The 16406-nt window shown below is 34.1% G+C and overlaps 1 protein-coding gene across 2 annotated transcripts in view; it reads right to left on the bottom strand.

The window, feature by feature from the left end:
- Positions 1–388: 388 nt before the first annotated feature.
- Positions 389–16406, bottom strand: part of TXNDC16 (thioredoxin domain containing 16) — a 65362-nt gene continuing 49344 nt past the window's right edge. Inside the window, exons 14-20 of one of the 2 annotated variants that reach the window (XM_081129439.1) lie at positions 13813–13981; positions 13330–13466; positions 11850–11934; positions 10115–10253; positions 8036–8196; positions 5503–5693; positions 389–743 (exon numbers count right to left, since the gene is read on the bottom strand). In XM_081129439.1, the coding sequence (XP_080985565.1) occupies positions 481–743; positions 5503–5693; positions 8036–8196; positions 10115–10253; positions 11850–11934; positions 13330–13466; positions 13813–13981 (1145 nt within the window). In that variant the 3' untranslated portion in view covers positions 389–480. The remainder of the gene's footprint in view (positions 744–5502; positions 5694–8035; positions 8197–10114; positions 10254–11849; positions 11935–13329; positions 13467–13812; positions 13982–16406) is intronic. The other variant, XR_013998251.1, reaches the window with a different exon arrangement.

Raw genomic sequence — 16406 nt, forward strand, 5'->3', positions numbered from 1 at the left:
TTTATATTTCAGTTCAAAATATATCAGGCTAGAACCAAGTTAAATTAATTATACCAGATTTTGTCTAGAGCTGAGCTGTCCCATACGGTAGTTACCAGTCACATGTTGCTACTGAGCACCAGAAATGTGGCTACTCCAAAGTGAGCTGTGCAATACGTATACAATATGCACTTGATATAAAAAAAAAAAAGTAAAAAATATTTTTAAGTTAACGGAACTATTTTGGGTATGCTTACTCAGTGAAATATATTATTAAAATTAATTTCACCTGCTTGTTTTTACTTTCTTTACTGTGGCTATTAGAAAATTCTAAATTTCATATATGGCTCACATTATATTTCTGATGAATAGCACTGGTCTAGAAACTTGAAATAATTTAGTATTATTTTTTAATGAAATAAATTCTTAAGTCTATCAAATAAGCCAGAAAGACCTTGGAAAGCTTTCCACAACCCTATTAAATTAGCTCACTTCTGAGCATCATAACTCTTTATCATGCCTAACTGATTTTTCTGCTTTAAACACATTATTTCTATTCCAGTGCTTTATTCTCAATGTTTCAATTGGTTCTTTTCTTACTGCTGATTTATCTTCATGTTGTTCTTCATCATTCTCCTGAATATTAGTTTCTTTCATACACTCAGGACCTTTCCTAGTGGGATACTGAGATGCTGCAGCATCCATCATTTGTAGAAAATTGTAAGCGGGAAGAGGAGGTTTCCATTCCTGAGCAGGTAAAATTGCTAGGAAAAAAGATACAATCAAGGATAAAGATGAACAAACAGATCAAAAAACTCATCACATAAATATACTAGAAAATGTTTTATTCTGAAAGATATGTTTGTAAAAGTGAGGACTTTATCAGTTCTACTTACCTAAGCAAAACTACCTTTTTACTACATTGTTTAAGAAACTAGATACATTCCTCATTACTAGCCATCTTTATTTTTTACATTTGCAAGCTATCATATTGCAAATATCTAATCTCTTGGCCAGTTAATCCTGTTGAGGTTTTAGAAAATAGCAGTATGTTTATGAGATTACCACACAAACATGTACAAGTTAAAATAAAAACATTTCCTGCTTCCCTCCCTGCTGCTGTCTTTATCCCAAAGAATTGGAACCGTTTCTTATGGAACTGTTCTTATGAATCATTCCAAAACACACTTTTGGCACATACATATTTACTTACTACCTAGACAAGTATTTCCTAATATTTTAAAGCACTTTCTGGTGGTTTTTTTTTTTTAGGCTTTAACATCCTCTGCACACACTTTATGAAAACAAGTTCATTGTATAAAAATAATTATAGACAGGGATAATTTAAAATTGCTATGGAATCAACTGTACTATAAATAGACAGGGATTGAATAATTTCTTAGATGGGCTTCATAAGTAATGAATCTTAACATTATTTTTTAATTCAATTTATTGGAGTGACATTGGTTAATAAAATTATATAGATTTCAGGTATATAATTCTACAATATATCATCTGTATATTGTACTGTATGTTTACCACCCCAAGTCAAGTCTCCTTCCATTTAAACCATTGGTCATTAAGTTTGCTATCATGGTAATTTATATGATAAGATATGTATGAGATAAAATAGCTAACTTTTCTCCATTTAGTAGACAGATTCTACAAAACACTTTTAGAATTTAGTTGCCCATTTAAAATACTATTTTGAGAAAGAAACTATATAAGGAAATATGCCAAGTAAACCTTTTAAAATAAATTTCAGTGAAAGAATGTTACATGAAAAAAATGAGCTGTTACGTGAAAAAAGTCTATAAAATACAAGCTTAAGCATCTCTCATAAATCAAATGTCTTTAAAATGCTTAGAAAATTCATTTTAATTCTAATTTCCTAGAGTGGATTAAAGCTCAAACAAAAATCTGCACAAATTAAGTATATATATATATATATATATATATATATATATACTCATTGATACATAATTTCTTCACTCAGAATTAATTATATAAACTCCTTGTACCTGGAACATCAGCAGGATATTAAATTTAGGCTACCCTGTAATTGATGTTTCAAAATTACTGTAGCCAGGTTAGCAGATACAAAAGTGACAAACAAATATTATATTTTCTTGAACATAATGAATAGGAGGTAAGAATAACTGTAGTTTGTAATATGCAAATAAAGTATCTTTAGTAAAGATATTAAGTATCTTTAAGAAAAATTCAACTTGAAGCATAGCACATACTTAACAGTATTTTTAAAAGTAAACAGTGCAGCACAGTGGTCTAAGATGATGACAAAATGCCTAAAATTGGGTATCACAATTCTGCTATTTGTTGAGAGAATACTACAAAGGTCTTAATGCTTTCCATTGCAAATAAAACTGTGCTCTTGTTATGTAGGGTAACAGATACATTATCAGATTAGTAATGATAATAATAGCTAACATTTACTGAGCCTTTACTATATACAAGGCATTATCCATTTTAACCTTACAACCCCATGAGGTAAGTACAATTATTATCTCAGTTTTATAGATGAGAAAACCAAGACCTAAAAAGGTCAGAGAGCTTGACCAAAGTGTAAATCTCAAGTAAAAGTAGCTAGTGGTCACAATTTCACAAAAATTAAGATGTGCAGAAAGCAAGGTGAGGCAGACACCTGTGGCACCGTTACAAAGGCAGGCTATTTCAAGAGGAGCTGCAAGACCTCATCTCAGATGCCATCTCAGAGTGGTGAGAGCAGCACTGCCAGCACAGAAGACAGGACCCAGTGCAGGCAAGTGCTGCTCGCTTTGCTTCCTCCCTGCAGAGGCCTTAGGAATAACAAGAAGAGGAGCAGTGATACAAAGAAATAATGGAAACCTTTCAAAGAGTGAGTTGGCAAAGGCATTCATCCAAACTGCAATGGAATGCCTGGCCAGAGTGGCTCAGCTGAGTGTCATCCTGTGCACCAAGAGGTTGCCGGTTCAATTCCCCATCAGGGCCCATACCTGAGTTGCAGGTTCAATCCCTGGTCAGGGCGCTTGCAGAAGGCAGCCAATAGATGTTTCTATCTCACATCACTGTTTCCCTCTCTCTCTCTCCCTGCCCCCCTCCTCTCTCTAAGCACGTCCTTGGGTGAGGATTTAAAAAAAAAAAAAAATTGCAATGGAAGATATACCAGTCTCTCAGGAAACTCAGAAGAATAAACCTGATTCTTTCCTCTTGGTAACAGTTTGAGTTGAGGAATCAACGCGCCCCCCCCACTTTGCTCCTTATAGGAAAGGATCTTTATATAAATTATGATGATATTTTAGATATTATACTTTACAAAGTGCCTTTGCATACATAATTTTATTTGATTTTTTAAAATAAATATGTGAAGTAGTCAGAGTAGGAACTAATCTCATTTTGCAGCTGTAGAGGAGGAAACAAAGAAAGACTGGCCTAGAGACACACAGTTAGTAATTAAGGAAGATGGATCATAAGCTCAGGTTTGTGTGTCTTTAAATATCACCACTTTTTTTTTTCTTAAGCAATTCCATTTGAAAGGTACCCTGACCTTAGCTACATATAATCCTATCTGACCTAGTCAGAGTCCATGGGGCCTTAGTGTTACAGCAGCTACAAAATGATAACACTCCTCTGATTCTATAAAACAGCAATACAGAAAGAGAAGTGAACACAGACTATCTGGAGAGCTCAGGAGCTACAAGTGAAAGGACCCCTATACCGTGTGGCTACAAAGAAGTCAGAGATCAGTGACAACTACAAAAAGGCCTCCTTCTAGTTTATGACTTAAACAAAATAGTCAATTTAATCAATTAACTTTTCACATTTCCTAGGAAAATATTAAAACTAAAACTATCTCAGAAAATTATGACTTAAAAATAATATCATCTAAAACTACCCAGAATAGCCAAAATAATGGTGGAAATGAAGAACAAAGTTAGAGGAATCAAATTTCCCAATTTAAAACCTACTACAAAGCTATAGTATTGAAGACAGTGTAGTACTGCCATAAGACACCTGAGCATTGGACAAAGACAAAACATGTCCATCAGTATTCAGAGCAGCATCATTCATAACAGCCCAAAAGTGGAGACAACCCAAATACTCACCAGCTGATGAGTGGAGAAACAAAATGTGGTATATCCATACAATGGAATATTATTCATCCATAAAAAGGAATGAACTACTGATTTATGCAATAACATGTATGATCTTTGAAAACCTATGCTAAGTGATTCTAGTTATATGAAAAATCCAGATTAGGCAAATCTATAAAGACAAATTAGTGGTTGTCAGGGGACGGAAGGAGGGAAGTCTGGGGAGTGACTGCTAATGGATATGGGATTTCTTTTGGGGGCAATGACAATATTATAGAATTCAATTAATAGTAATGGTTGTATAGCCTTGTGAATATACTAAATACCACTGAATTGTAGGCTTTAAAAGGGGGAATTTTATGGTATGTGAATTATATTTCAATATAAAAATACCATCGATAGGCTACTTAAACATAATAATTTGGTTTCTGTTAAACTGCCTAATTTAACAGAAATGAAGCACACCATCCGGAAAGGGCAGGTGTGCTACAATGACTGACATTTAAAATAAATTCCAAGTATCTGATTAAATATACACAAATATGCATAATGGTATACTCACACCATTCATGCTGGCTGAGAGACAATAAAACAAAACACTGAATGGAGTTTGTACACCAGAACTGTATGTGTGCATATACATATATATTCACATATACATACATACCCCTTTTTTCAGGATTCTATCATGGATCAGTGTCAAAATATTATTATAATATAGTTTATCTAGTACCCGATAACAAAATCCTTGGTCAGTACCTTAGGAGACCTTTCATTACATCAAATTTCACACTATTTCCTCAATATACTAATAATCTAGGTCATTACATGTTAACTTATTTAAATTATAGCAACAGGCCTGCTGTTGCCATAACTGTATATAAATTAACATATGCATCTACACTACAAGTATAAATTTACATATTTTAGAAAAGTAGAAACTATAGTATGTCATAAGCCAGCATCATAAATCCTAAGCCAAGAACTATTTTCTTGTGGTTCAAAATTCTGGCTCTGGAATAAAAAAGATCCAGGTTGGAATCCAAGCTTCCTCATTCACTAGTTAATTATATGACTTTCAATTAGTTATTTAACTCTTCTGCAGGTAATAATACTTCATACAACTCTTGTGAAAACTGTGAGAATTAAATGAAATAATACATGTGAATAACTTAGCAATGTGCTAGCACCTAGCAAGCATTCAATAAACATTAGCTATTCTTATTAAATTTAATACAGTGGTACTTATTTTCTGTGGGTAATAATACCTACCACACAGGAGACTGTCCCATGCTATCAGCATATTACTATTCAGGATACTTATAAACATTACAATTCGACTAACTCTAGCATTCCTTAGCTATCATTCACGTTTTAAAATCTATGAAACAAAATACATAATGGTGTGTATTAAACAAAAGAGAAAACTTACTGATATGGTTTTCTAGTCCTGCTTCTAATTTCTTAAGCCACAATAAAAGGTTTTGTTCAGTTACAGCCTGGTCTGAAGGAAATGCAAATACTTGGCCACCGGAATGCAGATTCACCACAACAAGAACAGGAAGGGGAGGTAAAGCTCCAAAATATGCCTTCAAGATTTCTCTCCCCACAGGAGTATTCTCTCTACGAACGAGAGTAATTTAACATGCTAATTAATATTTCTTTCTATAACAAAATAAAGAAAATAACCATTTGTAGAATATTCACCTTTAAATATAGTATCAAACCAGTACGTTTATTTTATGAAAAGATGTCCTAAAAACCATGCGGTCTATAAGTATGTTATTAGTAATCAGAGCATTAAAAAGTTTCTTTTAACATGAGGCACTGTGTTTCTCTTAGGAGGAAAAAAGGCAACCAATGAGAGTACTAAAGAAAAACAGGCATAGTCCAAAGGCTTGACAATTTTAGCTTAACATAATCAATAGGTTCCTTCCAAGTTTAACTAAGTATCTGCTCACATGTCAGTTCAAAAATTAAATGGTTACAAACTATAAAATCACAAGATACTTATAATACTTTTTAAAAATACTTTTCCAAATAAAATTGTCTTCCTTGGGGGAAAGGGAGAAAAGATTAACTTCAAACTAAAGAGATTTTTTAAATTATGTTCAAGGATACCATGGTTTAAGATACCTAGTTTTCCTAATACAGCATATTCTACATTATGGAAAATACTATTTTACTCTGAGATACCTACAAGGATAATACCTGAAAAAATTCTGTCTCAATCAGTAGGTTGTACTGTTAGAGAACTCTTCAAAAGCAAAAATGTACACTGCCCCATTTGTGTAAGTTTCAAGTGAGTTAAAAATAAAATGTATTTCATCTGATGAATATGAAGAATGCACAGTGTGTACCTATGTGAACTATATTCATAGACATTTAATGCAACACAATCCATATATCTAGAACACATACCAGGAAATAACGTTTGTGAATTGCACTGAAAACTTTCTGTAACATTTAGGCTGCATTTCAAAAATAGAGAAGTACAAAAAAAGAAACTGAAGAAAAATGCCAAAATACCACAATGTTTATTTTTCTGTATTTGCCAAAATCTTCTCAATGAACATCAATTACTCTTTAAATCAGAAAAAGTATTACTTTAAAAATAAACAAGTGGGACTACATCAAACTAAAAATCTTCTGCATGGCAAAGGAAACCAAGAAAACGAAAAGGCAACCTTCAGAATAGGAGAAAATATTTGCAAATCACATCGGATAAAGGATAAAAATCCAAGATAACTAGAGAACTCATACAACTCAACAACAACAAAAAATCCAACTTAACAATGGGCAGAAGAATTGATTAAACACTTTTGCAAAGAAGACATACAAAGGCCAAAAGGTACTTAAAAAGTGCTCAACATCACTAATCATCAGGGAAATGCAAATCGAAACCATAATGAGCTATCACCTTCCACCTGTTAGAATGGCTATCATCAAAAAGATAAGCGGTAACAAGTGTTGGTGGGGATACAGAGAAAAGGGAGCTCTTGTGCAGTGTTGGTAGGAATGTAAATTGGTGCAATGGCAAACAGTGTGAAGGAGCCTCAAATAATTAAAAATAGAACTATCATATGATCCAGCAATCCCAGTTCTGGGTATGTATCCAAAAAAAGTAAAAACAGGATACCAAAGAGGTATCTGCAGTTCCATATTCATTGCAGCATTATGAATGAATAAACAAAATGTAATGTTATTCAGCTATGAGAAAGGAGGAAATCCTGCCATTTGCTACAACATGGATGGACCTTAAGGACATTAAGCTAAGTGAAATAAGTCAAAGACAAATACTGCACAGTATCACTTACACACTAAGTCTAAAAAAAAAGTCAAACTCCTAGAAAAAATAGAAAAGTGGTTGCCAGGGATTGGGGGTTGGGAAAGTAGGGAGAGGTTGGTAAAAGGGTACAAACGCGTTCAGTTGTAATAAGGTCTGATGGTCTAATGTATAACATGGTGACTATAATTGATAACACTATATTGTATAATTGAAATCTGCTAGAAGAGTAGAACTTAAATGTTCTTAACCACCCCCAAATGCGCAAGCGTGTGTGTGTGTGTGTGTATGTGTGTGTGTATGTGTGTGTGTGTACGTGTGTGTGTGTAAATAGGTGAGGTGATGGATGTGTTAATTAACTAGATGGAGGAATCCTTTCACAATGTGTACATATATCAAATCATCACAACGTAACTTTAAATATCTTACAGTTTTATTTGTCAATTATTCCTCAATAAGGCTAGAAAAAACACACAGAAAAAAGTTATTGTAGAATAGAATTCGATCTAAAAAGTCATTTTAGAGCATCTGAGAGAGTTTAGTTACTAAAATATGATGATGACATACATTGGTCCCAAAATACTAACTCCAAAGGTAGAGTTAGAGAGCTTCATTTCCTAATGAAAATATAATAATTATACTTTACCTTTTACATATTAAAAGATAAAAACATACTTACAGATTTAACCAGCAAGGGATAACTGAATCCAAGTGTTTCCCTTTTGCCAGTGTCAATATTGCCTTTTGATACTGAGGGTTTATGCTGCCATCACTGAATAAAATCAATAATGGTTTCTGAAGCCTTAAGTACGTGGGAAGGTTTCCCACAGTGATTTCTGGCTGTTAAACAATAGAGAATAATGTTCAAATCACCGCGTACTCCGGACTTAACCCTCCAACACAGAGGAACTTCAGGAAATTTAACAACCACTTGAGGGTTTTTTCATAAACTAAAAGCAAAATAATTTTTATTACAGCTGTTCAGTATTTAGCAGAACACTGCAAACCAAAACACTGCAAACTGGAACACTGCCACAACGCTTATCTAGTTTGCCTAAACTATAAACGGACTTTGATAGTTAAGTTTGCCCCAAGTTTCTCAGCCTTAAAGACTGTAATCTTAAAGAAGAAGAAAAATTGATACGCATTTTTATCTATCAGTTAGGCAATACGGAGTAAATTGATACAAATCTTCTGTTGGGCAAAACAGGAATAAGTATCAGAAGCCTTAAAAGTGGGCCTACCCTTTGGAACAGCAATTTAAACTCTATAAAATCATGGAAACACCAAAATATTATCTGTAAAGATGGTCCCTGAGTAAAACAAAACAAACTAAAGACGACTTAAATATTCACCAACGGAAAACTAATGTACAACAGAATATTATGCAGATATTAAAAAACCAGTATGTCTATCTTTATTACTTGATGAAAATATCCCTTAATATATAAAAAGACAAACACATATATACACATGGAATTTTTTTAAAGTTTGGGATAATATATCCTCCAATTTAAACTTGGTTAAAGAGTTTGATTCTAATTTTCTTCTTTATAGTTTTCTGTATTGTCTGGAAAAAAGTAGTTAAAGGCTTATAATAATTCCAACAATATTACACTATGCATTTGCTAAAGAAATATTTAACAACATATTATTATATACAAAATTGTTACTTTAGTAAATAATTTAGAAAACTACATCCTGAAAATATAAATAATTTGATTAATTATAACCTGTAACTTTAATTGGGGGAGAATGGTGGGGGGAACAGAACCAAGGTGACAAAAAGATTTATAATTAAGACTACAGTAATTTATTTGAGCCTTAAATGTAATGTCATTTAGATCATCATGACAACATAAAAACAAGATATTTGTTCAGTATTGCTAGCTGATAAAAGGGCTCTTTACATCACTTTATATTGTAGCAAAGCATACATTTATAATAATGTAGCTATGTTTAATATAAATGCAAAACAACTGAAATCAAGAAATACAAATTACGGCTTTGTGCCCCCGACTCTGCTGTTATACAAAGCACTGAAAAAGGCCTTTCATAAGTGAGCATTTTGTTCTAAAACTGTATAAATAATAAAAATACCAGCTAGCCCTGGCCAGGTGTGTGGCTCAGTTGGATGGAGCATCGTCCCATACATCAAAAGGTGGTGGGTTCAATCCCAGTCAGGGCACATGCCCAGGTTGTGGGTTTGATCCTCGGTCGAGATGAGTAAGGGAGGCAGCTGATTGATGTTTCCCTCTCACATCCATCTCTCTCTCTGGAATCAATTTTTAAAAAAATACCAGGGGGCCAAACAATGAACACAAATCTCATTTAGTCTTGACAATAATGCTCTGCAGTTGCTACTATCACCTACATTTTACACATGTGGAAACAGACACTGAGACGTTAACACACTGTAAGTAAGAAATCAAGCAAGGATTTGAAGCTGAGCAGTCTGACTCTCCAGAATCCATGTGCTTTATACCAAGATTCAGCCTAGATTAAGTATTTCAACTGGCCATCAGCCACAGTAGCCTCAGCAATAAAAATAATCCAGACACGGAAACTTTTGGCAGTGGACTAGAGCAGCTTTATGCATAATGAGTCAACAATAAAACAGAGGAACCCAATGAATCCTCAGCTCACAAACATCATGCCCTATGCCAACAAAAGCTGGAAAATCACATATTAAAATAAACTACCTCTAACTGAATTAGATATCCTTATTTCAAATAACATCCTTATAAAATATACTCACAAATGTTTCCAGTAATGCGTTTGTTATTATTTGAACTATTTCTTGTGCATGGGTGTTAGCTAATGGAATGCTTTCTACTTTGTCTTCGTTGTGTCTGGCAAGCAGCAGGGCTGGAAGAGTTGCAGTATATTTATTTGACCTATGGAGAAATATATATTTTAAAATTTCAATTTTAAACTACAGCAAGTCATCAAAAACATAAACATTGAGGCCAAGAGGTCACACTGGAAGGCAGCAAATGGGAAGCCCTACTACCAAGGGAAAAATGAATTCAATTTACAGAAAAATTTATCTTCTGTAGCCTTGATGACCCAGATTGAAAGAAAGCAAAGATAATAATCTGCCCAGATTTTTTTTCTCTAGTAAATTTACTCAATCAAGAAAATGTCTAAACAGGATTAGGAACACACTGAACAGTTCTCAAACTTTCTGGACTGCTCACCATACCGCTGAGCAAGGAGATGGACATTTATTAAAAATCTACTATTTGCAGGCAGTACACCAGGTGCTTTTAGTTAAGTTTTATTTAACCCTCAGAACAGCCCTATAAAGTAGCCACTGTCACCCCCTTCTCACAGAAGAGGAAACCAGGACTCAGACAGTGATAAACAGCAGAGAGAGAAGTCACACTGAGGTACTTCAGACAGTCTGTGCTTTCTCCACTGAAACAGAGCCCAAACCTGCTCCTCCTGCCACTACTTTTGCTAACTAAACGTAAAAGAAAAAATCACTAAATTAAATAGGAAAAAACGCTTTGTGTGAAATTACTAAAGAACTCATGCTAAAACAAAGTGTAAACATTATACTAACATAAGCACTGGAAGAGAGGCCAATCTTCAGATTATCTGCAAAACTCTCTTAGTTGACCACTTGGTTATAAACAAAATACAACCTGAAAATGACTGGTCTAGCTCTCTGGGCCACAGTTAAGTGCACAAAGACAGCAGAGAAGACGACAGTGGGTGACTGCCCATGTGTCAGAATACGTCTCCTATTTCCTAAAGATCTGGAACTCATTTTTATTTTCTTTAAATTACTGATTTCATGGATAGAACAGGAGTTTGATCATCAAGAGCATACGTCACCAATGTTCATCATGAAAGATTTAAGCTCAGAAATGACAATTAGGAATATTATAGCCAGAAGGTAAGAAAGACAAACTACTGGGCCTAACTTCACTTCCATCAGAAAATGAACCATTATGCAGAATGCGACCACCTCAGATTCTCAGTTCAGTCCTTCATTCTGCAGCAACTGAAACGTCCGGTAGTTCACAGGAGCCCCAAATTCTACAAATATAGCAACTTAAGTGGCTTTAAAAAGCACTGATTAAGTGTATTTTAGCAGTAATTGAATCAATTAAAACTCTGGGAGAAATATGGAAAAACTGATTTTTATATACATCTTGGTGGCAAATCAAAAACTCAAGAGTAAAATCCCCCCCCGCCAAAAAATGCCAACTCCAAAGAATCAAAATTGCAGGTAACAGAACCCAAAGAGAAAAACTTACAGGAAGATGAAGTAATATGAATCCAAGGTTGCCTCCCTGGGGACACTAGCCTAAAGTAAAAGAGTATCTAAAACTTCTAGCCAGGTGGAACCTCCCATATCTTCCTAGAGGAAATTAAAAATTGTTAGATTGCTGCCCTATCTTCTTCATCAACTGTGTAAAGACAGGCAATACATTATCTTGCAAACCTCTTCCTCCCTAAAATTAAAAGACCAATAAACTTACAATATCAAAACATCTTCTTCAGAATAAATTCCAGTGATAACATATCCTTTTAGGTACTTTCCTGCTTCAGTGAAATCTTCTTTTGCTAAAAATACATAGACAAGACCAAAAAAAAAAAAAAAAAATGGAACCTTTAAAATTATGTGGCTACTCAACTGATGAACAGATTTATAAATGAGAGTACTTTGTTACTAATTAATATTAAAGATAAATATTTAAGTGCAGGCCTTACATAACTTAGTAGTTCTAAAATAAATCTGTGTTCTTTTTATGACATTTGATTACTACAGAAATGTAAACTGATGTAATGCAACTATGGTTCCCTAAACAAATGTACTCTAAATTTATAAGATGTACAGCATTCTAATCATACACATTTACTGAAAAATATTTGTTGCTTTTTTAAAATTTATTCCTAAGGCAGGGTAAATGGAGACAACTATTCTATATGGAGCCTGGAAAGAGAAGCAGGTATGTAAAATGATATACCCATTATAATCACAGAATCTAAAAGAACCTACAAGCATTGACAATAATAGATGACTGGAAATTCTGGTCCTCTAGAAAATCTGTGTGAGGGTTCTGCAATTAGGAGGGATTTGTGTCTTCTTTTTTATTTCCCGGATTTTCCATAATCTGTTTTTGTTAACTTTTGAACTTAGATTAATTTGTGTATCAGCTTTTTCTCATTTGTTAGGATACAGATACTCAAAATTAAAACTATTATATCTATAGGTTTCTGAATACATTTTCATAAATAACAGCATGTGCTGGATCATATTAATAATCAGATAACCAAGAAGCAAGTCTGAATTTATAGTTGCAGATTAATGAGAAAAGAGCAGAGGGGACTTATGTAAATGACATACTCTTGCCGAATGTAGGCCAAACGATAGCTCAGCTTGCTGCACGAAAGGTTCATAGTAGTTCAAATACAAAAATGATGGAAAGCACCTAGCTGTCTGGGCATGCTGAACCCAAAAGGCCTGTACCTTAGCATACAGCACTATATTAAGGATGCGAGCATCAACACTGTTAACATCAGGTACAACAAAATTATTTTCTTTAAAAAGGATACATACTTTCCACAAGAGTGAGCACGTCTGTAGGAAAGCAAACGTACTAGAGTGGCACAGCCAGCCAGTAGGCAGCACTGAGAGCTTATTTATAATCATGATTCTAATAAGAAACTAGTAATCCATGAAAATGTTCTTTAGCTTGTGCTACACCAAAGTAGAAAAGATTCCTAAGAAAAAGATAAAAATCTATAATCTAATTATTTGTAATTCCAGAATTACATTAAAATTTAATAAATAATTAGATTATAGATTATTTTTCTTCGAATTTTTCTATATTTTCAAAATCGTTTATATAGTAATTTGAGTTCTCTAATTTAAAAAGATAGTAATTCTTTTTTTAAACAAACTAAAAAGAGTTTTTAACTAAGTTTTGTATAATTTAAAAATTCAATTCTACTTACCTGTTGGCATGGTTGGACTAAACAGTCCCAATACTGACACATTGGAATAGGAGATTAGATCTTTATATAATTCCCCACTTAAATATTCTTCTGCTTCTTGGACAGATGTTATGTTCACTGGACATGAAATCCTGTTGCTAAATGAATATATAACTATATTCAAAATTAGTTTTTAAAAATACTTTTCAAATGTAAAAAAATAAAAGTACTGAACTTAGAAAAGACTGTATGCCTCAAGATAAACATCTGACAAAATACAGATACTATTCTAAACAAACAAGCAAAATATTACCCTCATTAAACAAAATTTCTATCTCCCCAAAAGTGATGGAATGTGAATGCGCTCTACTCATCAATGCTCATCCTGTGATCTCAATTCTATATCCATCTTAACCCATTCAAAGTCTGTCAACGGCGTGTGGTAATTAGAAGTTTTATAGACCTAAAAGTTTCAATCTCTTAGAGGGAAGGTGAAATACTTACAGCTGGATAAATTTTAGGAGATCTTCAGTTCCTAACATACCACTATAAGATACTGGGTCCTCGCCTTTCTTGTACATTTTCACAACCGGAAATTCAGTAACATTTTGCTTAGTACACACATCAGGCCAATCTGCACAGTTTATTCTAGTAAGCAGCATAACGGATGTGCCTAAAGAGAAGGAACATGCACATTTTATAAATATTAATACTCTGTTGTTGGGAATTGTCAATATTTTTATATTCCATTCTTATTTTAACCTCCTCAGCAGCATGAAACACTTCTGTGGAACACTCTCTTCCCTTGATTTTTTTAAAATATGTTTTTGTTTTTATTGATATTTTGGAGAGAGAGAGAGAGAGAGAAAATTGATGAGAGAGAACATCGACTGGCTGCCTCCTGCACGCCCCTCACCAGGATCGAGCCGGCAACCCAGGCACACACCCGAAATCGAACCGGCGACCTCTTGGTACATGGGTCAACACCCAACCACTGAGCCACATAGGCTGGGCTCCCTTGATTTTTGCAACACCTCCCCTAGTGGCTTTTTCCCACCTCTCCTGCTCTCCTTTTCGTTCCTTTGGCAGGTTCTCCTGCCAGTAGGAATGGTAGTTCCTCAAGGCTCAGTTTATGCTGCCTTCTCTACTTGCTCTACACTCTTGTCCTAGACAATCTCAAAAACCATTACCAATCTACTGAATCTTAAATTTACATCTTTGGCCCAGGCTCCACCTGAAAGTTCCAGACCCATGTATTCTTACCGACTGACCTATTTCTGTTTTGAGTGGAAACATCCTCAAACTCAGTACAGTATGTCTAAAACCAAATACGGTTTCCTTCCGGAATATATTGGTGAACACTGCCATTGTTGTACAACTCAGAAAACAAAGTCTCATCTTTCACGCCTCCCCACTCCTCACCCCTCCGTGTCCAATCAAATCAATCGGCATATCCTTTCAATTGCACCACCTACAATTTAAATCTCTTTTTTCTATCCATTTCTCTTTACTGCCACTACTCTAGTCATTCTTTTTTTCTGGGTAATTACAACAGGCTTCTAATTCATCTCCTTGAATTCGGCATATCTTTACACTGACACCAGAAGTATCTTTTAAAAACTCAAACCTGTTTTGCTAACAGCCCACCACCAACAACCTTTGCTGAGTTTGGTTTTTCTCACCCGTTCATGTCTCTGCATGTGGACCACTTCTTGGACACCCTGATCTACATCAGGTTCCTATGCTCTTACAGAACCATGCTCCTTTCTTTATCTCATTATGTAATTATATACTCATTTGTGTGGTTATCTGATTGTATGTTTCCACCAAGAGAGCTCCCTGAGAATAGGGACTGTGTCTATTTCACTCACCATTGATTTTCCAGTATCTACAGCAGTCCTTGCACATGAAACACCTTAAATATGGGTGTGAATAAATGACACATATGAAACTCATCCAAGGCTTCAGGTATCCATCTTGTCTAAATATTATAATTGCTTTTCAGCCTAAGAAAACACACAGTGGAATCCCAAAGAGAAATTCCCACTTGTTCTATAATAATATCTGTAAAGTTCTCTAAAATATGTAAATCATTAGGTAGAGATCAAAAAACAAATAAAATAAGTACCACACAATTCAACTGTGAAAGGAAGGAATAAATTCTAATAAAAGTAAACTTTATATTAGATCAAAGTAGGAGTCTTTGTATATCAATTTAGGATATAATTTAGGATGTAACCTAACCATCTGATTAAAACTGTGAATGCAATAATTTAATATTTTATCACCAAAAGTTTTTAATACTGAAAATTCATTTTTATATTTTAAGTGATTCTAGATTATATAACAAAGATGTGGTTAACTTATCACTAGATTTAATATTAGCAATCTGTTCGACAATACAGGTAGGGTGTAATCTGTCTTATTCACTATATTCCTCTGCCTAGTACCGTACAATGTTGGTTACATATGCCCTACAGTAGTTTGTGGAATGTACCTTATATTTCTTCATGAAGAAGTTTTAAATTTTACACTAAAGTATATTAATACCTGAATATTATATAAACATATAAACAAAGATAAATCCTTATTCCTTCTAAAATTATATGTGCTAAATGACTTCTCTACAAAGTTTTCTTATTCCTTATTTTAATTAGTCAATAAATACCTAGTGATGCTTGCTAATACAGTGTACCATATTTTTCTTAAAATATGTTTTTACTGATTTTAGAGAAAGAGGAAGGGAGAGAGATGAAGAGATAGAAATATCGATGAGAGAGAAACATCAGTCAACTGCCTCCTGCACACCCTCTACTGGGCATCGAGCCCGGGCAGGAATCGAACCTATGACTTCATAGGTCGAGACTCACCGGCAGGGCTAGAGTATCATGTTATATATTGCTACCCAAGTATGGAATACAGTACTATGACAAATGCAGTTCTTTCCCTTCAATATACATCCACAACAGGTCTACCACTGCTAAAAATGTTATTGTCCCTGCCGTTCAAGTTGGAAATTTTGATGTTATCTTTGAAACTGAAAAAAAGAATATTGATACATATCATTAAACATTGTAAGGCTACCTATATTAGTTACC

This window comes from Miniopterus schreibersii (assembly GCF_964146895.1).
Source record: "Miniopterus schreibersii genome assembly, chromosome: 1".
NCBI classification, from domain to species: Eukaryota; Metazoa; Chordata; class Mammalia; order Chiroptera; family Miniopteridae; genus Miniopterus; species Miniopterus schreibersii.